Here is a 27480-nt window from a genome sequence, read left to right on the forward strand (position 1 = left end):
GTGTCTTTGATCTTAATAGACATACAAAAGAATAATATTACATAATGTTTTCAGAATTATTAGCCCCCTGAATTATTAGCCCCCCTGAATTATTAGCCCCGCTGTATTTTTTCTCTCTCCCAATTTCTGTTTAACAGAGAGATTCAAAGGGGGGCTAACAATTCTGACATCAACTGTATAAATTATTTACAACATTTGATATATTTGTTTGATTTGTAAAAAATTATATCATTTTATATTCAATATTTTGTTCAATATTTTCATTAGCCTACACTCTAAACATTCGATGTTGAACAATATCAATGTTGGGTTATTTTTTCCATTATATTTAACTGACACTTTTTAACACAAATGTTAGTTCGTCCATATTTGAGCCAACATTGAGTTACTAGCAGTTCTAACTTAGTTAAATCCATATTTTATTTAATTTTGATTTGGGTTGAAATAACCGAGCATTTTTAGAGTGATATAATTTTTTATTTTAATATCACAGAACGCTCAGATATTAAAAGTTAATATTAGTATTGTTTATTGTATTCCTGTTGAAATATTTATTGTATTTCCTGGTTTATAGGAACACTCTAAAAATGCTGGGTTGTTGTAACTCAGTGTAGGGACAAATATAAACAACCAATATTGGGTTATTTATTTCAATTAAATTTAAAATGACACTTTGAGCTTGTCTATATTTGACTTAACATTACGTTACTACAGCAACCTAGAATTTTTTAAACCCAGTTTTTTGGGTTTCATATTTTAATTTGGGTTGAAATAAAAGAGCCTTTTTAGAGTGTTATAATTTTACATTTTCAGACAGTAAAAGTTAATATTTATTGTATTTCATGTTAAAGTTTCCCTGGCTAAGGAACACTCTCAAAAATGCTAGGTGGTTTTAACCCAATGTTGAGACAAATATAAACAAACCCAATGTTAATCTCTTTATTTCAACTAAATTTAAATGACACTTTAAGCCCAAAGGTTGGGTTTGACCCAACATTTAGTTACTACAGCAACCTAGTGTTTTTAACCTCATTTTTAAAGGAACACATTTAACCCAACATTTTTAGTGTCCCAACCCAATGTTGGAACAAAGATAAACAAACCCAATGTTGGGTTATTTGTTTCAATTAAATTTAAATGACATTTTTTATAACCCAAAGTTTGGGGTTGTCCATATTTGGCCCAATATTGAATTACTACAGCCACCTAGCATTTATTTTTCAGTTTAGTTTGAATGTTAATAGAAGATATAATATACATTTTCCGAATAATTGTATTTCAAAGTTTCCCTGGCTGGGTTGTTTAAACCCAATGTTGGGACAAATATAAACACCACAATCCCAAAGTTCGGTTATTTATTTCAATTAAATTTAAATCATACTTTTTTTTTAAATCCAAAGGTTGGGTTTGTTCATATTTGACCCAACACTGAGTTACTACAGCAACCTATTTTTGTTTAAGTTTAGTTTGAATATTAAGAGAGAAGATATAATAGAAAATTATTGTATTTCATTTGAAAGTCTCCTTGGTTTAGGGACACTCTAAAAATGCTGGGCTGTTTTAACCCAATGTTGAGACAAACATAAACAAACCCAATGTTTGGTTATTTATTACAATTAAATTAAAATGACACTTTTTTAACCCAAAAATTGGGTTTGTCCATATTTGATCCAACACTGAGTTGCTACAGCAATCTTGCATTTATTTGTGAGTTTAGTTTGAATATTAAGAGAAGATATAATAGAAATATTCCAAATTTATTGTATTTCTTGTTTCAAAATAATTTAAAGTTTCCCTGCTAAGGAACACTCTAAAAATGCTGGGTTGTTTTAACCCAATAAACCAATAACATCCATAAACCAATGCAATGTTTGGTTATGAATTTCAATTACATTTAAATTACACTTTTAACTCAAAGGTTGGGTTTGTCCAAATTTGACCCAACAGTGAGTTACTACAGCAAACCTAGCATTTTTATGTTTAACTTGAATATTAAGAATGAATATTAACCCAATGTTCACACAAAAATAAACAAACCCAATATTTTGTTATTTATTTCAATTGAATTTAAATAACACTTTTTTTTTAAGCCACAGTTGTCGTTTTTTCAAATTTGACCCAACACTGAGTTACTACACCAACAGTTTAGTTTGAATTTTAAGAAAGAAGATATAATAGAAAATTTCCCCATTTTTGTATTTTATGTCAAAAAATGCTAAAGAAAAATGCTGGGTTGTTTTAACTTAATGCTGGGACACATTAAAACAAACCCAAAGTTGGTTTATAATGATTTTTTCAACTCAATTAAAGTTTTGGGTTTGTCCATATTTGACCTATCATTGAGTTACTAGAGCAAGTTTAGTTTGACGTCTTGTGCTTTAAAGTATGAATTAAGATCTGCTTCCTCAAATATAAAGTGCAGTTTTCTTCATAAAGGTGATGTGAAAGTCATTGTTGAGCACATGTTGATCTCCTCTGAGCTCATGATGAAATGAGTGACACAACAGCTGCTCATCATTACTGTTTACCGTCAGAAATAGACAGACAGGTGGAGCAGAGCTAAATCTGGACAACCCAGTAGAATCAGGACATACCGGCACTTCCATGAGCTCGGGCTGTCATTGTCCTGAAGGAGGATCAGGAGGCGGAGCGAGGTCTTCTGCAGCCTGAAACTCACAGGAGATGATCCTGAATACAAAACAAACCAGTGAGATCTGGGATTAATGGTTGGATAATTCAAGTTAAATACTGATCTGATCTTGAGTACAAAACAAACCAATTAGATCTGAGATTAGTCACTGGATAATTCAAGTTAATTAATTCAATCTGAATTAATATATATATATATTTTTTTTTTGTGTCAAGGGAGAGTTATAATAGAGAATGTATGCACGAAAAAAATTCAGCTGGCTTCTGTGCATTTCAAAATACACTTTTGTACAAAACCTGAATGAGTGTGTATATATATATATATATATATATATATATATATATATATATATATATATATATATATGTATGTAAAATAAAAAGGAAGGCAAGAACAGAACAAAAAAGGAAAATAAACAAACAATAAAGCTCATTAGTGAATTAATTATACAATTAATACAATAATAATAATTATTATTATTAATTAATAATTAATTAATTATTATTACTAAACTATTACAAATGTAAAATTAAATCTAAATTACATTTAAATTAAAAATAAATAAATAAATAATAATAATAGAACAATTCAGCAGGATAAGGTACAATGTAATGGCGTTCATTGGATAGTTACGTTAAATTACGAAACTGACATATAATTATATCTATTTTAACACTGTTGATTCTCAGAGGTAAAAATGTTAGACAATAGGCAAAGTGCTTTTTACTGTGTACAATGAGGTGCTGTTAGTCTCCTCACAGTTAAACCATTGAATATTAAACATTATTATTGACAATATACCTCTAGATGGTGAACTAATAAACTCTGCAATATTTATAATTGTGTTAAATATTACGATTCTGTTTCCCTTCTGAACATCAACCAGGGTTTTATAACAAATAAAAAAAACATGTTGACCATGTTTTGTCTACAGCAACTATAGTTTACCCATATATATATATATATATATGAAAGATAAAAAAGCAGAAAGTAAAACAACCTTACGAAGTTAACAATGCTTATACCACAAATAAAACAGTAAAATGTATGGTAAAAATTAAGCCAAAAAGGGTTCCTACAGTTTTATAATTTAAAAAAAAACATAGTTATTTAATTTCATAATCATTACGTTTTTCATTAAGGCAGTGGATTATTTATTATCTATGAAGTGATTTCTTTCAGTTCTTAAATACCTGAAAGTGCAACTTTTTATGCATTTAAATAGCAAACATTCTGAAATCATTTGTAAAAGCTGTGGACAAACAGGGATAAACTTTAACAACTATCTACATTTGTGTTTATAACTCTTTGCTCCAAATAAACATAGCCTACTATTGCACAAAGATACCAAAATTCACAATGCGATAGCCTAAGCAGGTATAGGCAATTGCGTTGTTTTCGTCTACAACAACCACTCGCACAATCTGTCCCAAGAGGATTTGACAATAGTACAGCTGTGTAAAAAAAAAAAAGAAGCTCCTGAGATTCAATATCTTTGAAACAAAAAGTACATACATTACTGTGAAGTGTGTGTGAATTGCTGATGTGTGACTGACAGCTGCTCACCTGTATGAAGATGAATCTGGAAACTCGTCAGTCTTCAGAAACACGGCTTAGTTGCTGGTAAAACGGAACCAAGTCGGGTGTTTGCGAGAGGTTTGGTCCCTTTCAACCAGCTACTGCGCCGTGAATTCAGCCTGCAACACCGCCTGCTCATTCTTACACAAAATAAACATCAGAAGATGGCAAGAAAATGGAAACAGTCGCAAAAAACACCTCATTATGTTACCGATACTTCAACCTGCACCATTAAAAACTGCCGTCGTGTGTTGTTGTTATTATTGATGAGTGATTGACAAGTGCTGAGGTACAAATTGAGGTAAAGTTATATTCGCACATTCGTTCACTTAACGGTCTTTACATTGTTTACTACGCTAACTTTGAATACATATTATATGGTCTTTATATTGTTTACTATGCTAACTTTGAATATTCGGTATAAATTAGCATAAGTAGCTATGGCTTCAAATCAATATTAGCACTATTTAATTGACTGTAAACAATGTTGAATTACAGTCGTTGGCTGGTAATATATGATTTGCCTATGTAGAATTTGCAAATAATACTTTTCTGAAATTATATAATTGAATTTGCGTTTATAAAATTCAACTTGAAATCAATGAGGTAAGGGATATAGCTACGACCTGAAGTTAACGTTAGATTATATACATATATATACATATATATATATATATATATATATATATATATATATATATATATATATATATATATATATATATATATATATATATATATATATATCACTTCCTCACTTATTAAAATTCACATTAAATTGTTTTTAATTAACGTGAATACCCACCACAACCCTTATTAATCCCCTTACAGTGTTAATACATATATCCCACCTGTTGTTGTTTTCCTGTGAGGTCTGTAAAGCTCAGCTCTGCTCTCTACTGGAAGCAAATGGTAAATCTTTAAGCAAAATAAATGTTGGTTAATGTCAAATAAATGAATACATAACAAAATTCCAGCATTTTCCCCCATTTCCAGTTACATGTTATGTTATAGCTACTGTAATACTACATTGCACCCTATATAATTAATGTAAATAATTTACTTTTGTATTTCTTTTATGTTTATTTATTTTATTTTCACGTATTTATTTTTGTATGCATTTTTACATAGTGGTGCTATTGTGATTGTGAATGGTTAAAGTACAGTATTGCTCTATTTTAGTTTGATATATACTGTTTTTGTTATGCTAAATAAATAAACTATACTGTTTTGAATGCATAAAAAATAGTTAAATTGAAGTATTATTGTTATATTTTTACACTTTAATAGAACTCTTAGTATTTTTTATTTATTTATATATTTTATTTAAAATGTTTTAAGTTTTTATTTTATTTTAATTCTGTGTTTATTTTCATATTCAAAGGTTTTATTTAAATACTTTGCTGCCTTTCTGTACTGCAGTATAAACACATTTTGATTAAAAACTCTAAAAAAAAAAACTAGCACTTGTCTTTATTGCTTACATTATGCTTAGTCTTCATTTGTTTCATGTTAAATGTAGCTGCCATAAGAGTAATAGTGTTGTTGTTTTTTAAATATGACTTGAACAATGTTTAATTATGCTTTTTAATCTCTGTATACAGTTTATTGCTTGCAAGTATTGAAAATTGTCAATGCAAACACGCTTTATGTCTAACATTACAGGTGTCAAATCCAGTTCCTGGAGCGCCGCAGCTCTGCACAGATTAGCTTTAACCCTAATAAAACACACCTGATCAAACTGATTGAGTCCTTCAGGCTTGTTTGAAATTTGTGGTCACACTGGGCTTTTCCTCCCATAGACTTCCATTCATACACACGCGAATGTGTCAGACCGGAAACGCAAGGTCATGCGTCACGTTTCGCAGGTTGCTGCGGTGCAAAGTTCAAGCTTGGTGAACTCTGACCTGCGAAATCGCATCACTTGACTGTGTGAGACCAATCGAGGACCAAAACGTAATTTCTCTGGACAGAAATTTAAAACATGGAGCAATCACTCGCTTTTTAAAATGTCTAATCATCTTGTTTAATCCCGCCCCTTTTCGCAGCGCCGTACGACAGAATTTCGCACACACAAAGCCCAGTGTGATCGCAGCTTGATTGTGTTGAAGTAGGGTTGGAACTAAACAGAGCAGCGGCCCTCCAGGAGCTAGATTTGACGCTTGTGTTATCGGGGAAAACTCATGAATCAGCATTTCCAATTATGCCCCCTTTTACAAGCTGTAAAATAAGTCTCTGACATATCCCTAGAGTGTGTATGTGACGTTTTAGCTCAAAATACCACTCAAATAACTCTTTGATCTGCCCCTGCTTTGATCCTAATTGTGCTGTTTTGGTAACTGTCGCTTTAAATTCAAATGAGATTGTGCTCTTTTCAAAAGGGCGGAGCTACAAATACATGTGTCAGCATAGTCAGATTCAAAAACAAGATTAATGTCCTAATGAGGGAGAGATGATCACTAGTGGATGAGGTTTTCCCCCTTTGATGACATGTACAAAGAGAGAATGTCAATCAAAGTGTTTCTGCAGGCTGTTTTGATCAAGCGTGATTATAAAGAAATAGATTTAATTTGTACCATTAGAAGACCTTTATTTACATACACCATTTCATACACACAACTGTGTTTAAACCCCTTTTAAAAGTAATTTTGGCATAATACACTACCTGACAAACGTCTTCTAGTTGCCTATCCAAGTTTTAGAAACAGTAAATAATAACTCGACTTCTAGATGATCATTTGGTATCAGAAGTGGCTCATATGAAAGGTAAAGGCCTCTAGATTTCGCTAATTTGACCAAAATAAAATATGATCATGCCTTGATTTTTAATTATTTAATTAGGACAGTAAGGTCTGACTTTGCTTTGACAGAAGTCTTATCACTGAACAGAAATAATGTCCATTATAGAAAATAAAGTCATGGTGCAGTGGAAAAAGAATTGTGTCTGACTCCCATGAGCTTGGACTGCATCCATACATCTCTGCAATGACTCAAATCACTGATTAATAAAGTCATCTGGAATAGCAAAGAAAGCGTTCTTGCAGGACTCCCAGAGTTCACCAAGATTCTTTGGATTCATCTTCAATGCCTCCTCCATCTTACCCCAGACATACTCAATAATGTTTATGTCTGGTGACTGGGCTGGCCAATCCTGGACCACTTTGACCTTCTTTGCTTTCAGGAGCTTTGATGTGGAGGCTGAAGTATCAGAAGGAGCGCTATCCTGCTGAAGAATTTGCCCCCTCCTGTGGTTTGTAATGTAATGGGCAGCACAAATGTCTCGACACCTCAGGCTGTTGATGTTGCCATCCACTCTGCAGATTTCTCGCACGCCCCCATAGTGAATGTAACCCCAAACCATTACTTTTCCTTCACCAGACTTGACTGATTTCTGTGAGAATCCTGGGTTCATGCAGGTTCCAGTAGGTCTTCTGCAGTATTTGTGATGATTGGGATGCAGTTCAACAGATGATTAATCAGAGAAATCGACCTTCTGCCACTTTTCCAAATAATCAACTAGAAATCAAGTTATTATTTGTTGCTCTAACAACTGGGATATTCAGACAAGTCTTTTGTCAGGGTTCCCTTTAACTTGGGATTTTAGAAAGTAACAGAGTAGAAAGTGACAAAATATGAGCAGCAAATCTGAGTAACTTTTTTTTACAAATGCAAAACAGTTACAAAAATCTCACCTCAGGACTTTTAATAAAAGGTTAAAAACATCTTTTATTATGAAACCAAAGGCCACTCGACAGTTCCTCAGATCAACAGTTTGTGTACAAACATCAGAAAGCTTATGAAACCCACAGAAATACAGTACAGTACATAAATAATCATATTACACTTTATGGCAAAACCAAAGCTTTCAGTGCTGTGCATCTAATTTACCAATTCCCTGATTGCACTGAACTCAGATCTGTAACAGAGTGTAATCAGACAAAACCAATTCATAGCAAAGTGACTGTGTACAAAACCTTTTTTTTTTCTCCTATTTATTAATGTGATTATTGATAAATCACAGCCTGTGTTAATATGGAGATCAACATGTGGTTCCCATTTCTGGTTTGCACATGGAAACTTAATGCAATTTTCTTTTTAAATCGCAAATTAGAATCTGTCCCACTTTAACGAGTAAGGAAATAAAGTTTTTGCAGATTACTTTTCCTAAAAGAAATGTTCACAGTAGGCATCACACGCTGAAATAAAATAAAGGAGATATTATAAAGACACGCAAACTCAATTATGACTCTCACGAAATCATATTTAGGTCATTTTCACCCCAAAATTAAAGACAAAATGCATAAAGAATTGTTTTTTTTTTGCATGGTGACATTATTTTTAGTCTCATTTAATAGAAAGAAAAAAGTATTTACTGCAATACAGTAATAAACAAATGGATAGTTCCATAGGTACTACTGTAATATTTAAAGTTAACATACAGTTTTTAACGTGACATTAATGACAATTGTAACAAATAATATTTTAGTACTTGCTGTAATGCAAAAAATATCTATATTTTATTTAATAAATAAACAAAAATGCTTGTTTTTTTGTGGAATGCATAAAAAAAGAAAATAACGTAAAGATGCAATGCCTAAAATATAATCTATAAACATTCTTAAGATTGTAATGAGTGTAAATGAATAGCATAAATTATACTGCATTAATGACTACAATTTATTTCCCAAATAAATGTTATTATTCCAATGTAATAACTGGAGTAATGAGAATTGTAACCAATGTTTTTGTACTTGCTGTAATGAACGAAACAAATATTAAAGTATTTTTAAAAATGTTTTAGTGCAAAAAACAGTAAATCAAACCAAAACAATTGAATTATTGTAATCTATAAACATTTTCAAGATTGTAATAAAAGTAAATTGATCGTATAATGTATACTTGCACTGACTACAATTTATTTCCCAAATAAATGTTACTTTCACATTTGTTTTGAATGACATTAATGAAAATTGTAACCAATAATGTTTAATACTCACTGTAATTCAAAAAAAGCTAGAATTTTTAAATTAAAAATGCAAAAAAGGGGAAAAATTTAAATCGCAATGCAAAAACTATTGTAATCTAGAAACATTCTTAAGATTGTAATAAACTTACAGTATTTTGTATAGAACATTAATGACTGCTATTTAATTTCCCATTTTTTAAAATTAAAACAATGAGATATGTAACCAATGTTTTTGCACTCAGATACATTTTTTTAAATTAAATACAAAAAAAAAAGTTAAAAAAATGTATTGCAATGCAAAAAACATAACTATTGTAATCCAGTGTTTGGGAAAGTTACTTTAGAAATTAATGCATAACAATTTTGAGTTATTCCCCAAAAAAGTAACTAGTTGTGTTACTTTTTATGGTAAGTAATGCATTACATTACTTATGAGTTACTTTTGCAATACTTTTTATGACCTGGCAGAGGCTTAATCTCTTTCAGAACTTGCTTGGATTCAACGTGACTGCGTTCATTTTAATTCTGCGAATTAATTAAACTAAAAAAGTAACTTGCATTACATTTTTAAAAAAGTCAAATAACTCAAATATTATTATCTAATTTTGAAAAGGAACGCGTTACTTTACTCCACAAGTGTCAAAGTCAGTTCCTGAGGGGCCGCAGCCCTGCAGAGTTTAGTTCCAACCCTGCTTCAACACATTTACCTGTAGGTTTCAAACAAGCCAGAAGGACTCAATAAGTTTGATCAGGTGTGTTTAATTAGGGGTGAAACTTGTGCAGAGCTCCGGTGTGGTGAGAAATCGAGCCCCCCTACAATCGAGTCTGCTTAGGACCTCAATGGAACGTCTGCGTTGAATGCCTGATTAAAAGTGCTTTTTAGTCTATTCACAGTCTTGAGATTTTAACAAGACTAATCATATACATAACATTATTATCGGTAACAGCAAGTTAAAGACATGCATAGTTAAAATAATTGAAACGTTTGTTAGCATTTAATGATGTCTTTTTGATGTTTTTATGTAACATTATATATTTACATCAGAAGTGGTAGCACTTCGTAGGCTATCTAGGCGGAACCAATTGTTGGGGGGGGGGGGGGGGGGGGGGGTATACGGGGGGCCCTCCAGGAACTGGCTTTGACACCTGTGCTTTTACTCGTTACTTAAAAAAGTAATATTATTACATGACTCGCTTTACTTGTAATGCGTTATTCCCAACACTGTTGTAATCTATAAACATTCTTATTGTTGTGATAAATTTATTGTATAATTTAAACCACATTTATCTCAATGCTATTTATTTCCAAAATAAATTAAATTTTCCCAATTTTTTAAAATGACATTGATGAGAATTGTAACCAATAATGTTTCTTAATGTAAGAAAAAAAAGCTAGACTGCTTTAATGAAATGCAAACAAGACGGGAAAAAATTGCAATGCAAAAAACCTAACTGTTGTAATCTATAAACATTCTTAAGCTTGTAATAAACTTATAATTTAACGTAAGATAGACTAAACAAATGTTTTTGCACTCATTGTAATCCAAAAAATATATATATTTTTAATTAAATGCAAAAAAAAAAAAAAAAAGGGGGGGGGGGGTGATTGCAATGCAAAAAAAAAACCCTAACTTTTGTAATCTAAAAAACATTCCTAATATTTTAATAAAAAGAACTACTATTTATTTCACAAATGAGTTAATTAATGTTCCCAATTTCTTCCCATTTCAGTAATGAGAATTGCAGATAAAGCCACCATGCAAAAAAAACTTCATGCAAAACATTCCCTTAATGCTCATTTGGATGTGAATGCGACAGTTATTTTTCCCTGTAATGCCCTGTAAAACTGAAGAGTGTGCAGGAGGCCAAAGAGCCTCGTTCAGTGCAGCATTGAGCAGTGGCACCAGGAGATACAGTACATGAAGAGAAGGGGAGGATTAAGAGCAAGGCAACATCACTGTCTGCACTGAAATCAAATCATTCATTGGATTTACTACATTATTTTTAAAGGTAAGTGGTTATATGGGCTAACTTTAAACAAATCCAACTAAATGTAGTAATGTTCAACTTAATTAGTTTCAATTCAGCCCATCTAAATAGTTTGCAAAGCACTTACCTTAAATAAATGTAGTAAATCCAATGAATCATTTTTTTCAGTGTGTGTGTGTGTGTGTGTGTGTGCATATAGGAGTACGTACAGTAGCAGCCGGATGTCTTCAGTGTCAGCAAACCCTCATCATACGGAGGAAAACAACCTTTAGGAGACTTGCTTCTGCTCCTACTGTCAGCAAATCAGCTAAACTCATGACACATCAGCTGTGAATCTCACAAAAAACACACACATTTTATGATCAATTCAAAAGAAGGAAGAATAGGTCTTATATTTTGCACTGAAAGCAATCATTTTATGGTCTTCATGATTATTATTAGTATTTTAATGCAAGAAATATTACTGTAAAGCCAAAATGGTTGCCTTGAACCATACCGAAGCGTGCTTGTAGCCCCCTCCCCCAACGGCCTGCACTCACACTGCATTGTTTACCTTCCGAGCCGAAGCACACGTAAGTCATCGATGCGACTGTTTAGTTTAACAGGAAGAGAAGTGCTCTCGCTCAGCGCAGTGGAGATTGCTTTAGTTGTATCATTTCGTATTATTTTTAGTTGTTTAGGATGCAGTGACAGTCAAATATTTTGCGGAACAGATCCACAACGTTTGACGCTCATAAGTGATCATTAAAGTCCTCGTGCAGCACGTATTAGGAGGTTTGCAGGTGCAGCGAGGGGTTTGTATATTTAATAAATTATGACAGTTTGCGTTCATTGAAATGTAAGAATGATTAATAAATCCATATGAAAGAGTCACGTAAAGTGACATCGCATCTTCAATTTCGGGCTCAGGCACGCTTTGCACTCACACAACAAGCGTATCGCTACGAAGCCCAAACAAACCGCGCTCTAGCACATCTCTTTAAACCGGGCCAGGGCTGGCCAACTGAACCACGCCTGGCCCAGATTTGGAGCACTCACACTTGTCAAACAAACCGGAAAATGCTCCCGGGCACAGTTCGCATAGCATAGCATGAGTGCATCCTTAGATTATGTTTGCTGCATGTTTAAACTACTAATATAAAATGAGCTGAAACACCACAATTCTTGAGGGTTTTTTGGGACAACTTATTTGTTTTGATCAATCGACTTAAATAAAATAGTAAGTTAACTTAATTCCTTCATGTTGTCCAAACACAAATCGATTGTGTGGAATCCAGCCTTTTATATAATGTATTCTGTATCGAAAAAGAGCCAAAAAAGCGTATTTTAATGCGAATGAAAATATATTGTAAGGCAAAAAATGTTATTATTGTAATGTAAAATTATTAATAATAATTCTAAATGCAAATATAACCTATTGCAGTTTGAAAATCAAAACAAAATTGTCCTTAAAAATGCCAATAAAATTTACATTCTTATTGTAATGGAAAATTACAAATAATATATTGTAATAACAACAAAAAAAAACCTATATGACAAAAAAATTGATCACAGTAATACATGACAATTAAAAAATACTTTTTGTTTTACAGGAAAATCTTACTGTAAAGCAAAAATATTGTTTATAATTTAATGCAGAAAAGCAACAATTCTTATCATTTAAAAAAATGTTGCAATTATTTTAATCGTCAGTATCTGCTGTGTGCTTTTCAATTTATACGAATTAAATTAACCATTTAAATTTGTAATAATTACTGCAAATGAGCCAAATAAAAATTATTCACAATTCCCAAAGCAAAAAGAAACCATTAATACCCCTACCAAACAAATAATCATGTCTTCTTTTAATATTGAAGTGAAAGATAACCTCGATGTATTTTTTGTGAGATTCACCTGCAGCGCTGCATAAATGCGCCCTTTCAGTTCAAGAAGATGCTCTTAAATGACATTTAGACTGTGATTGTGTGATTATAATCAACTGTTGCACACAGTTCAACTACAAAAAATACAATCAATCACCATATGGACAAAAAACAGCCCCATCATCATGAATGGATTCCAATGATGATAATAATAATAATAATAATAATAATAATATTAAGGCCACTGGAGCTAGACATCACGAGCAGTGAAAAATCCATTCTGCATTGATTGGGAGATTTTCAAAATGCATCACTTTTCTCTTCTGAACCACTGAGTTTACTTTAACAGAAGATGGCACTCTAGGCTAGTTTTTAACAATAGATGGTGCTCTAGGCTAGTTTTTAAACAGAAGACGGCACTCTAGGCTAGTTTTTAAGAATAGATGGTGCTCTAGGCTAGTTTTTAAACAGTAGATGGCGCTCTAGGCTAGTTTTTACAAACAGAAGATGGCACTCTATGGCTAGCTTCTAACAGTAAATAATTCTCTACACTAGTTTTAAAAGCAGATGACGCTCCAGGTTATTTTTTTTTTTTACAGTAGTTGGTGCTCTAGGCTAGTTTCTTACAGCAGACAGCACTTTATGTTAGTTTTAACAGCAGACAGCGCTCTAGGCTAGTTTTAACTGCAGACAGCGCTCTAGGCTAGTTTTAACAACAGTAGATGGCGCTCTATGCTAGTTTTTAATTAAAAAAAGCTGTTAAAAGCTAGCCTAGAATGCCATCGGTTGTTAAAAACTAGCCTAGAGCACCATCTGCAGTTAGAAACTAGCCTAAAGCCCAGTTTGCTGTTAAAAGCTAGCCTAGAGCACCATCAAAGGTTGTTAAAACAAGCTTAGAACGCCATCTGCTGTTAAAAACTAGCATAGAATGCAGTCTGATGTTCAAACTAGCCTAGAGCAATGTTTGCTATTAAAAATAGCCTGTTGTTAAAAACTAGCCTAAAGCACTATCTGCAGTTAGAAACTAGCCTAGAGCACAGTCTGAGGTTAAAAGCTAGCCTAGAGCACCATCATCTGGTGTTAAAACTAGCTCAGAGCACCATCATCTGCTGTTAAAACTAGCCTAGAGCAACATCTGCTGTTAAAAAATAGCCTAGAGCACCCTCTTCTGCTCAAAACTAGCCAAGAGCACCATCATCTGCTGTTCAAAACTAGCCTAGAGCGCCCTCTGCTGTTCAAAGCTAGCCTATAGCACCCTCTGCTGTTCAAAACTAACCTATAGCACCCTCTGCTGTTCAAAACTAGCCTAGAGCGCCCTCTGCTTTTCAAAACTAGCCTAGAGCGCCCTCTGCTATTCAAAACTAGCCTAGAACGCCCTCTGCTGTTCAAAACTAGCCTAGAGCAACATCTGCTGTTAAAAAATAGCCTAGAGCACCATCTTCTGCTCAAAACTAGCCAAGAGCACCATCATCTGCATTTGAAAACTAGCCTAGAGCGCCGTCTGCTGTTCAAAACTAGCCTATAGCACCCTCTGCTGTTCATCACTAGCCTAGAGCGCCCTCTGCTATTCAAAACTAGCCTAGAGCGCCTTCTGCTATTCAAAACTAGCCTAGAGCGCCCTCTGCTATTCAAAACTAGCCTAGAGCGCCCTCTGCTGTTAAAAAAAATAGCCTAGAGCACCATCTGCTGTTTGAAACTAGCCTAGAGCGCCATCTAATGTTCAAAACTAGCATAAACCACACTCATCTGTTAAAATTAGTCTAGGGCATGCATCATTTGCTGTTTAAAACTAGCCTAGAGCACCATTGGCTGTTTTAAACTAGCCTAGAGCATCATCTGTTGTTTAAACCTAGCCTAGAACATGTCTGCTGTTCAAAACTAGCCTAGAGTGCAGTCTACTGTTGTTAAAAACTAGCCTAGAGCGCCATCTGCTGTTAAAAATTAAGCCCAAAACCGATTCACTAAAGAATTGCAACGCTTATGAAAATCTCCCAATCGATGCAAAATCAACCTGCAGCTCTCCTACATCTCTCCCTCCTCCTCCTCGTCCTCTTTCTCGGGCAGCTGCATCTTAATCCAGCCTTCGCCGCCGGCGTGTCCATGTTTTTTCTGGTGTCGTTTGTAGTTGTCCCAGTGGCCGGTGGTGTACCCGCAGTGCTGGCATTTAAAGGGTTTTTCTCCGGTGTGCCGCAGCATGTGGCGCTTCAGGTTCATGCTCTGGTTGCAGCTGTAACTGCACACGCTGCACTGGAACGGCTTGGAGCCTGAATGGATGCGCTCGTGCCGCTTCAGATTGGCAAGATTTCCGCAGGCATAATCGCACACGCGGCACTTGTACGGCTTTTCGCCGGTGTGCACGCGGTGGTGCCGTTTTAGGTTATCGAAGTGCGCAGACGCATAGCTGCACTGCGGACACTTGTAGGGCTTTTCTCCGCTGTGCGTCTTCATGTGGCGAGCGAGGTGGTTGGGATACTGCGTGACGAACGGACATGACGTGCATGGAAACAGCTTATCGTCTTTGTCCGGGGAGCTTTTGGAGAGCATGTCTAGTGTGCATTTGCTGCAGATCTGCGGCGCCGCGGCCTCGTCGTCGTCCAGCACAGCTCCACACACGCGGCAGCTGAAGGGGAACAGCAGCTCAGGCAGAGGGTCAGACTCCCCAGACAAACCCTCGGTGTGCAGCAGGGCTGGAGGAGGAAGATGAGAAGGAGGATGATGATTATGATGATGATCGTAGTTTTGGAGGAAGTCTGGGTCGCTGCTGATGTGCAGAGTGAGGTCCGACACCACAGATTCTGAAACACACACACACACACACACACACACAATTAATCTTCCTCTTTACGGAGAATACCGTTTTAGGAACTTCATCACTTCTACTTCCCTATGAAAAAGTGTTGCGTTTCCTCTTTTGGTTTGCAGCATAAAGTGCAAACTGTGTAAATTATCAGATGTGAGCAGTGGGAATTTACAACAGACAAAAATAAACAATAAATAAATAGGTTATATATAATATATGTATGTATGTGTGTGTCTATATATGTTGTATGCATGCAAGTATATATATATATACACATATATATATATATATATATATATATATATATATATATATATATATATATATATATATATATATATATATATATATACATATATATATATATATATACATATATATATATATATATATATACACATATATATATATATATACACATATATATATATACACATATATATATATATATATATATATGGATTAAATTCATTTATTTCCTTAAAATTCTACACACAATACCCCATAATGACAATGTGAAAAAGATTTTTTTAAATTGTTGCAAATTTATTAAAAATCTTAAAATATTAAAAATCACATGTACATCAGTATTCACAGCCTTTGGCATGAAGCTCTAAATTGAGCTCAGGTACATTCGGTTTCCACTGATCATTCTTGAGATGTTTCAGCAGCTTCATTGGAGTTCACCTGTGGTAAATTCAGTTGATTGGACATGATTTGAAAGGGCATACACCTGTCTATATAAGGTCCCTGGGTTGACAATGCATGCCAAAGCACAAACCAAGCATGAAGACAAAGGAACTGTCTGTAGACCTCCAAGACAGGATGGCCTCAGGGCACAAGGCTGGGGAAGGTAACAGATTTTTTTTTGCTGCTCTGAAAGTTCCAATGAGCACAGTGACCTCCATCATCCGCAAGTGGAAAATGTTTGAACCACCAGGACTCTTCCTAGAGCTGGCCGGCCATCTCAGCTGAGTGATTGGGGGCGAAGGGCCTTAGACAGGGAGGTGATCAATAACACGATGGTTACTTTGTCTGAGCTCCAGCGTTCTTCTGTGGAGAGAGGAGAAACTTACAGAAGGACAACCATCTGTGCAGCAATCCACCAATCAGGCCTTTAGGGTAGAGTGGCCAGACGGAAGCCACTCCCTGGCTGGAATTTGCCAAAAGGCATCTGAAGGACTCTCAGACCATACGAAAGAAAATTCTCTGGTCTGATGACACTAAAATTGAACTCTTTGGAGTGAATGCCAGGCGTAACGTTTGGAGAAAACCAGGCACCGCTAATCACCAGGCTAATACCATGCAAACATTGAGGCATGGTGGTGACAGCATCATGCTGTGGGGATGTTTTTCAGCAGCAGGAACTGGAAGACTAGTCAGGATAGAGGGAATTTCTCTGAACACAGAGACTGGACAGCCTAGTTTAACCTAATGCATGAAGTTGTGGACGAGCATCACAGAGCTGGTGCAAATACAACAAATACAATCATTTAAGTGTCTTAAGTTGTGTGTTTTTCTTTTGTTAATACTTTTCGTTTGATGCGCTGTGGTCCACTCTCTCACGCTGCTCAAGCGCTGCCTGACAAGGGAATTTACATTCAGACTAATGCAAATCATACATGACTTCACGCTTTACTAAGTCACATCTGTGTGGATTATGTCAAGACATGTTCCCTTATCAAGTTGATCTCTCGACATGTATGAAGGACAAAACCTGCCATAAGAAACACCGCGCCAATCTTAGTTGTGTTTGAACTCGAGCAGAGGTGAGGGGCTGTAGTAGTGAAAAGGGAAAGTACCTGCCCCCATTACAATGAGGCTTGTATATGCACTAGCTCCACGTCCACTTCATGCATTGGGCAACTTCATGCATTAGGCTTCCGAGATGGCGGCGCCCTAGGTCTAAAATCTATAGTAGAACATGTTGTTTTCTTCTAAATGGTTACATTAATCGAGTTTGTTTAATATACTTTTATTAAAGTGGAATCCAATGTACAAAATAAGGTAAACTTGACTGAGTGCTTCATTTCCCCTTTAAAAAGGGCTTGTTTTCTGTCTATTTGGACCCAAGAAACGGAGGAAAAACTGGTGTAAATTTGGCAGGAGCACCCGTGTGTGTTTGACGTGTCAAAGAAAAAAGTTGAGGAGAAATTGCTAATTCCCTTCAAAGCCAGCTGAGCAAAATAAGTACATTTTCTACCCCACTAAAGGCTTCGCTCTCAATATGTAGTTAATAACAAAAGATACGTGACCTCACGTTGTTTTCATCTCACTTCTTGCGTGCGTTTAGTTGTAAGACGTAGTTTGTGGACCGAGACAAAGTAGTCTGCGATTCTCCTGTAGTAAAGTCATGGAGTGTGAAACCCCCTGCTGCTGATTCATCTTGAAGTGTAAACACAGCATGATACCCCAGATAGTCATGCAGTGTGAAAACATCTGTGACGCGACTACTTTGAAAATCCTGCAGTCTGAAGTCGGCATAACAGACACTGAATATAAAAGCAGACACTTACAAGCTATAGCCGAGACTTAAACCAGCGACCTTCTCGCTGGGGGGGCGACAGTGCAAACCACTGAGCCACTGTGTCGCCCTCATAGCTGCCATTATGGCCTATTATTTTTTGCCAAGCAGTTCTCTGTACAGGTCACGTGACTGGAAACTAGAACTGTGAACCTACACTGGTATCACAGTTCGTTTACGATTATTATACCATCGATTCGGTTCAATTCGATATCTCAGTGAATCACGGTGCATTGACGGTGCTTTCCATACACAGTTTTATATTTTCTTCACAGCAGAATTCTTGTATTAAAATGTATAAATATATATATATTTATATACTATTTGTAATTCAATTTCAGTCAGATATATAAACTGTACCTTTAAACAACACAAGCATTTATAGCAAATAATATAAACAAATATAAATATCCCGCTCGCTTTCTGATCCTAGTCTACCAAGTTCTCTTACACCACTTTGATTGGTCACACGCTCAACAAAAACGGCTGTGATTGGCTCTTGCACGCTGCACTCTTCACAGATGAGTGACACTGATAAGCGGCAGGTGGCAGCGGCGATCACAGCTGATCGATGATAGACACGGTAGAGAAAACTCTTCAGGCACGCGCTTGTGTCTGTATCCAGAAGTATCGCTGTAAAACAGCCGAGAGGAGAGGAAAAGTCATGCCAGCAGGTCAAATGGGCCCACAGTGAGTGAGAGAGAGAAGGAGAGAGAGAGAGAGAGAGAGAAAATGGAGTACTTTCATTCTCTCAATCGCAGTGAAATAGGGGCTTCTGTTGTAAGTGTCAGTGAAAGACTGATCCAGCAAACACACACGAGTGAAATTGTGCACAGTTTCTGCGTTTTTAAGTAGTTTGAACGTTGTAAATACTCGCGCTCGACCTCCCTCACCATAGTAAGCTACGGCAACAGAGCGCATATGAGATAAATGACGTCAGTACACAATAACTGGTTAAGATTATTACTGAACCGATACCGAATTGTCCGCGTCTGCATTGCTGTGCACCGAAGAAACAATTAATTTTGACACCCCTACTGCAAACTATCAATAGCAGAAACATGCATTGCAAAAGCAAATCCAGATGGATCAGTTACCTTCCGTTAAGGCAGTAGTTTTGTCCTCCTTATGGCTCTTGGTGTGTTTCTTTAGAGAGTGGCTGTTGCTGGCTCTGAAGTCGCAGTGTGAACAGCTGAGCTCTTTCTCCTGCGTGTGCATGCGCTGGTGCCTCTTCAGGTTTCCCAGAGAATTGCACGCGAATGTGCAGAACTGGCATTTGTATGGTTTCTCTCCGGTGTGTGTGCGCACGTGCCTCTGCAGATTCACCAGCTGCGCCGAGGCGTACACACAGTGCGGACACTGGTACGGTTTCTCACCGTTGTGAGTCTTCATGTGCCGCTTCAAGTGATTGGAGTAGCGCGAGCTGAAACTGCACAGCTTGCAGGAGAACGTTTTAGAAGCGTTTCCGTCAGATCTGCTGTGGTTTATGTTCTCTAGTGTGTTGTCTGCTGGTTGAGTAGGCTCCAGGGATCGGTCCTGCCGGTCAGCTTCTCCACATTGAAGGCAGTAGAGGCCACTCAGAGGATCACCCAGCAGCTGACCGCACTGCCTGCAGGATAGATATGGTGCAAACGCAGCTTCAGGAGCCATTTCTTCACGCTCGCTCTCGGTGTCTCGAGGGTCTTCGAAGTCACTCTCGATGCCAAGACGGTTGTAGCTGGAGCAGTCCTCATCGCTGAAGCTGTACACCGGCATGCCCATATCAGCCACCACAGAGTCTGGAAGAACATCACAAAAAATGCCTGGTTATGCAGTTTTGGTTACCTTTCATATAGTTATGGTAAAACTTTTTTACGATAACTCAAAGTGTTTAACCTCTTCTCTCATAATAATGATGATGATGATGGGGATGATGATAATCTATTACTACAATTGTACTACTACTACTACTACTACTACTACTACAATAATAATAATACCAAATTATCTTATTATTATTGATAATATATTAAAAATAAATTGTTATATTTATATATTTTTAAAATATGAAAAATAATAATAATTATTATTATTCTCATTAATAATAATAATAATATAATTATTATAATATCACCGAGGAAAAGACCTTAATAGTGCCTTTTCTGGGTCAGTGAATAGAGCAATATTATTACCTAATAAATAAATACAATTCAGTGCTTCCTACACATAGACTTTACTTGGGCGAGCTGCCCAGGTAGATTAACGGCCGCCCAAACATATTTACTGACACTTTTTTTTACTATAAACTATTTTTTACTTTTAACATCCTTTTACACCTTTTGTATCTGCTCAATATAATTAAACATCTGCGAACGATTAAGTAGTGGAAAATCTTCTCTCGTTTACTAGTTTTGTTCTGTGCCCGCGAGACCGGTCAACACTCATGCAGACAGTTTCACGTGCTCTGCAGACCCACAGAGACGCACATTTTTGGGACTTAAAAAAACTCGTCAGGCCCAGGTTTTTAAATCTCCTAAACTTTCCGGGATTCGAATTTTGCTTTCACTTTCTAAAGCTCACATTTGTTTTTGCATTACTCTTTTATTAAAGACTACTGTCCGACTGGATTCACAGCTGACAGCAATCACAGCCGATACCGAGAGACAAAGTAAATAATAGATTAATTAATATAAACGACTCCGAAAAACTTTACAATACTCTGAGAGGATGAAATGAAATCTTAACTGGCTGCAAAATATTTATTCACCATTAGTAAAGGTTAATCAGCGCATTTGCTTTATCTAAAAAAAAACTAGTCGTTTTAATCTAGCAATTATGATAATTTTTTGAAATATTGTCTGTTTTTATTACATTTTTTGTGATTTATTTCTCATTTGCTGATTAATTTTATTAATTTGATGTTAATATATTAAATAGGCTATTTTTATACATATCTAAAATGCGTTGGCATTCAAGTTTGCTTTGAACTTGAAAGAGAAAGCAGCAGATGTGACCTGTCAGTGGCTGCACATGGCTCCTAAATAGCATAAAAGTATTTCTTTTTTATTTCTGTCTTTTTTTTTACTTTAACTCATTGAAAAGAAGCAGTGTAAAACAGTGTCATAATAAATATAATTACTATTAAAAATGAAATTATGCTTTGTTCGTCGCATATAGTTAACTATTTATGTGATGTGGTTAAATAGTGCGTTTCAATCCGGCTACCACCACAAGTATATTTCAAACCTGTGGGAAGCACTGCAATTTTATAATAATATAACATATTATTTAATATTATATTTTTTACATTAATATAAAAATACTAATAATTAATTTAATAATTAATAATTAATAAATAATAAATTTACCAAAATAATAATAGCAAATGCTTGGTATGTAATATTATAGGAAAATAATGCTGAGTCAATTATTACATAGGTAAGGCACTGGTTGGCATTTTGAATCTGTGACAACAGCAGTAAAATATTTATTATTAATAATAATTTTATTATTATTATTATTATTATTATTATTATTATTATTATTATTATTAATACTATTATTATCATCATTATTAAAATAAAAGCAATATTATATAAAACAGCAAGATAATTATCTAATAAATAAATACAATTAAATAATAATATATCATGTATATTATTTATTATTTATTTTATATTTCTAAAAAACACCAATAATTCATTTAATAATTTACGGGGGAAAAAGACAATACTACAATAATGGCAAATGCTTAGTATGGAAAAGTATAGCAAAATAAAGTTGAGACAATTATTACGTAGGTAAGGCAATAGTTGGCATATTTGATCTGTAACAACAGTTATATTCTACTATTATTATTGTTATTATTATTAATACAATTATTATTATTATACTACTAATACTATAACACTTTTGTAAATAATATAAAACAATAATATAATATAATATAATATAATATAATATAATATAATATAATATAATATAATATAATATAATATAATATAATATAATATAGTACAGTATAATATAATATAGTATAATATAATATAACATATAATATAATATAATATAATATAATAAAGTATAGTATAATATAGTATAATATAATATAGTATAATATAATATAGTATAATATAGTATAGTATAATAAAATATAGTATAGTAAAGTATAATATAATATAATACAGTATAGTATAATATAGTATAATATAATATAGTATAATATAGTATAGTATAGTATATATAATATAATATAATATAATATAATATAATATAATATAATATAATATAATATAATATAATATAATATAATAAGAAACTGTCTAACATTTTGGAGCCTATACTAAAACTATTATTTTATTAATTTAATAACATTATTTTTACAGTTAGACTTGTACCATTGGCTCAGGTTTGGAACAGTTAAGCAAGCAAAATCTTAAAACTTGAAGTTGTCTAAGTAAGTAATTCATATTCTGTCACTGACCCGAGTCCCTTTCAAAACCAACAATCCTGTAGTCATTTTCTCCAAAGCCCAGTTCCTGTCCGAGGAGGAAGTCGCTCTCCAGCACCAGGTTTTCCTGATTACCAACAGCCACTCCATCTTCAGCTCCCACTGCACACAAACAGCACAGCATCACAGTCTGAAGAATAGAGCTTGATTATTCATCATGCTGGAATAACATCATTATATCCACATCAGTTTGACATATGAAAACAAATAGTCTCTCAACATTAGGAACTTTAGCGGAAATGGTGGTTATTGATGATTCATAAGAGTCGACATCTTTTTCCTTTACTGTCAAACTTGCTTTGTTATGCTAACATTTTAAAATAAATAAGTATAAAACCTCTGAATATCATAAAGCCATATTTTGGATGCCCTGAGTATGAGCAAATTAACAGCCATTCATTTTTAAGAAATACCCTTAATATTACTCTAACATATCAGTGAACCCACTCCGTTGGTTGTGTTTTGGTCATTTTGAAGTTGAGAAAATCATCATGTCCACTTAGCAAACTTAATTTATGCAAAAGTGTAACTGGAAGCTACAGTTTATTTTTTAATACAAAGATATGATGTGTTTTTTTGGCTTTCTTTTTTTAAATTCTTCTTTTATTATTATGCAAAGATTTCCTTTTGCTAATATATTTTGACCCTTATGACCAGTTAATGTTACACACAGGCTGTTATTCTTTGATTTCTTTTGTATTTGATTTGCATCTTGTAAGTTATTCATCTCTTTGCATAATTCTTCAGACTTTCTAGATGATAGTTTGGGTATAAATTGTGTAAAATGTACTATATTTGATTATTAATTTTGATGACCATAAGACAAATTAATGATACGAAAACAATTACATTTTTATTTCATTTACATTTTTAATATATTTCAAGAAGATGACTGATCATTTCACTAGATGAAACTCTTATTCATCAGCTGAGATCAATTAGTGCCCTTTAAAGCTGCACTGAAACATCTAAGCATTTTTTTTTTCTCAAGCCATTTCCAACTTGAATAACTAGCACACCAGTCGCTACTGTATATTTTACGGTCAGATAATACAATAACATTAGTGTTTATGGTCTCTCAGTGTTCGCTCTAGGATTTTTTTCCAGCTGTGGCAGACCTTTTACACAGATCTACCACCTACCTATGGCATTAATTCAATGACAAAATGTCGTGAGTGTAGTATTACAAGTCGAGATTGCATTTATGTAATACGAGCATGCGAATCTCTTTGCTTGCACGCCGATTTCCTCTGTTCCTGCACAATACTTCTTGCACGCCCTCAAATATAGCACAGATTTTCTTGTGCGCTCTCAAATAAACGCTGATGAAGTGCGATTTAGTGCGTTTATGTAACGAGTATGTCTCAATATTTATTAGATTTGCTAGGAATATTTATAAATGTCTCCATTAGACCTACAAAACGGCATTGATGCGACCTGAAGTAAAGTGAAACAGCTAAAAAGTCCAGCAAGATAAAGTCATTGTATGCAGAGCCATAGACCTTTATATATATAAAGTATAATTATCAGGGCTTGACATTAACACCCACCAACCCGCCAAATGCAGGTAGATTTCAGCCGTGGCAGGTAAGACAGACACTCCCACTAGCCACTTCGGCTGGTTGAAATAATTTTATCAGATAGTAATTCTTAAAAGCAGGGTTCGACAATAAGGATGGTCTAATATGCATGCAAAGGCGATCTTAAAATTGAGAAGCAACACGACTGACAAAAATAATTGCGTTCGTGCGAGCAATAGAAAGCAGCTGAATACCGAATGAGAGGATAATCCCTCGCGCTGACAGCTGAGGTGATGCGCGCGACTGTTTAAAACGTGTGCACGCTCCCGTTTCCTTGCGTGAAGCAACTGTATCTAGAAACACAACTGATGTGTTCGGTTCTCTTTCAAATAGACTAGACAAAAAGTGATGAACATGCACCCACAGTCTTGCTGCTTTCAATAGCTCCAGGTTTGTTTTTGTAAGCAGCACCGGTTGCTTTCGCTTTAGCCATTCTTTGAACAGATTATTGGGTCTAACGTTAACCGCGTGTTTGCGGTCATCCTTTCATTATCACACGGTATGCTTTTTACCTGCTTTCTTTTGCGTTAATATGATTAAGTTAAAATTTTTACAATGTCATTGCTTTAATGGGAGATTAACTCCCCATTGGCAATGCAGTGGCACAGTAGGTAGTGCTGTCGCCTCACAGCAAGAAGGTCGCTGGTTCGAGCCTCGGCTCGGTCAGTTGGCGTTTCTGTGTGGAGTTTGCATGTTCTCCCTGCGTTCGCGTGGGTTTCCTCCAAAGACATGTGGTACAGGTTAATTGGGTAGGCTAAATTGTCCGTAGTGTATGTGTGTGTGAATAAGTGTGTATGTGTTTCCCAGTGATGGGTTGCAGCTGGAAGGGCATCCGCTGCATAAAACAAATGCTGGATGAGTTGGCGGTTCATTCCGCTGTGGCGACCCCGGATTAATAAAGGGACTAAGCCGAAAAGAGAATGAATGAATGAATAACTCTCCATTTATGTGTAGTTAACTGGTGATCTGGGACCATTAGCCATGACAGATTACCGTGCATATGTTTTGTAAAATAAAAAGTATAGTATACAGCTATATTTTGCTTGCTTTACCTTTAAAAATTTGTGGCTAAGAAATAATTAATTGCTTATGTTTGGTGTGGTCAGAGATTAATTTGGTAAATCCTTCATTTTGAGCTCTGAAATTATGTACAATAAAAACTAATTGTAATACTATGATACCACGACCCATTTGCTCATGATTATTGAGCAAGCTCATACACGACACACAAAAAGTGAAATGAATGAGGAGGCATGTGAACATAACACAAAATCTAAATCAAGTCATTTTTGCATGTCAAAGTCATTTATGTGTATAAAATATATTTTCCCAACAATAAAATTGTGGTTAGTGAAAATTGCGAGTGGTTAGTAATGGTGGAAAACTACTAGCCACAGTGGCTGGTGATCAAAAACGTTAATGTCAAGCCCTGATAATTATGAAAACTGTGTTCATCTTAACTGAAAGCTTCGTTGCGTTTGCTGGCCTCACGCATCGCACAGTTCTGTCAGTTAGTCAGTCAGCATGTCACCTTAAAGGGTTAAAGAAATAACACACAGCACTACTCCGTTACAGAAATGTTTGCTCTGTTATAATTCACTTACATTTTAATATATTTTGGTGCGATTAAAATCCGCTATAATAAAAAAACAGCAACAACTGAAGGTTTTGAATGAGAAGCTGTAATGTAGCCGTGGCAGGAATGAATTTTGGTGTGGCGGCCCGCCATGGAAGAATGAATGCGAAAACCATGTTTCTATAATCAATAAAGCCACTTATTTGTATTTTTCAAATCTTTTATATATACACAGTGAAAACAGTCAACAATGTACATAATTCATCTAGATATTATATTTAAATGTGTAATTTTGTTTACTTTATTTCACACATTTAAATATCCTTTAAGTCCTCATGTTGATATGCACGTACAGTTCAAGTCAAAATTAATCGCCCTCCTCTGAATTTTCTTTTTCAATTATTTCCCAGATGATGTTTAACAGAGAAGGGAATTTCTCACGGTATTTCCTATAATGTTTTTTCTTCTGGAGAAAGTCTTATTTGTTTTATTTCGGCTAGAAGAAAAGCAGTTTTTAATTTTTTAATTTTCAATATTATTAGCGCTATATTTTATATTTTTTGGGATTATACACAGAACAAACCATCATTATACAAGGACTTGCCTAATTACGTTAGTTAAGTCTTTAAATGTCACTGTAAGCTGAATATTACTATCATGAAAATTATCTAGTCAAATATTATGTTGAAAAAAAGATCTTTGTTAAACAGGAATTAAGGAACTAAACATACAGGGAGGTTAATAATCCTGACTTCAACTGTATGGACTCTGAGCTCATGTAAACTACAAAAAAATTCCTTTAACTTGGTGAATAAAGTTCATTCTGATTCTGATATATGGAGAAAAGTCATGCATGTTTTCCTCAAAAACCTTCTTCTTTTTTTTTTACTTTATTTTTATACATTAAAACATTTTACAGAACAGAATATTCACTGACAGTAGCGATTATAAAAAAACAACAGAAAAAAGTAACTCTAGATGTAAATAAAAACAAATTACAAAAAAAAACAAAAAAAAAAAAAACATACATTATTTTCAGTTTCAAAGGAGCTGGAAATACGATGTCCTGTTCAGATACAAAGTAACAGGTGCCCATCTTTGTCTAAAAATATCCATTTTTAATTGAAGTAGAGCAGTCATATACTCCATTCTATATATAGATTTAAGTTTTTCTAACCACTGTACTATTGTTGGAGGGTGTGGCTTCATCCAATTTATTGTCATAGTCTTTCTTGCACTTAGTAAAAGTATATGTACTATATAACTCTGGTTTTTATTATCTATATATAGCTATCTATCTATCTATCTATCTATCTATCTATCTATCTATCTCTCTCTCTCTCTCTCTCTGTCTGTCTCTCTCTCTCTCTCTCTCTCTCTCTCTCTCTCTCTATATATATATATATATATGTATATATCTATCTATCTATCTATCTATCTATCTATCTATCTATCTATATCTATAT

General features: G+C 34.6%; 1 protein-coding gene across 1 annotated transcript in view; it reads right to left on the reverse strand.

The window, feature by feature from the left end:
- Positions 1-12889: 12889 nt before the first annotated feature.
- LOC130244212 (zinc finger protein 513) overlaps positions 12890-27480 on the reverse strand; it is a 28023-nt gene continuing 13432 nt past the window's right edge. Inside the window, exons 2-4 of the mRNA XM_056476528.1 lie at positions 22832-22960; positions 19467-20147; positions 12890-15840 (exon numbers count right to left, since the gene is read on the reverse strand). Coding sequence (XP_056332503.1) covers positions 15068-15840; positions 19467-20147; positions 22832-22960 — 1583 coding nt within the window. The 3' untranslated portion in view covers positions 12890-15067. The remainder of the gene's footprint in view (positions 15841-19466; positions 20148-22831; positions 22961-27480) is intronic.

Source organism: Danio aesculapii, chromosome 17 (assembly GCF_903798145.1).
Source record: "Danio aesculapii chromosome 17, fDanAes4.1, whole genome shotgun sequence".
Lineage (NCBI taxonomy): Eukaryota > Metazoa > Chordata > Actinopteri > Cypriniformes > Danionidae > Danio > Danio aesculapii.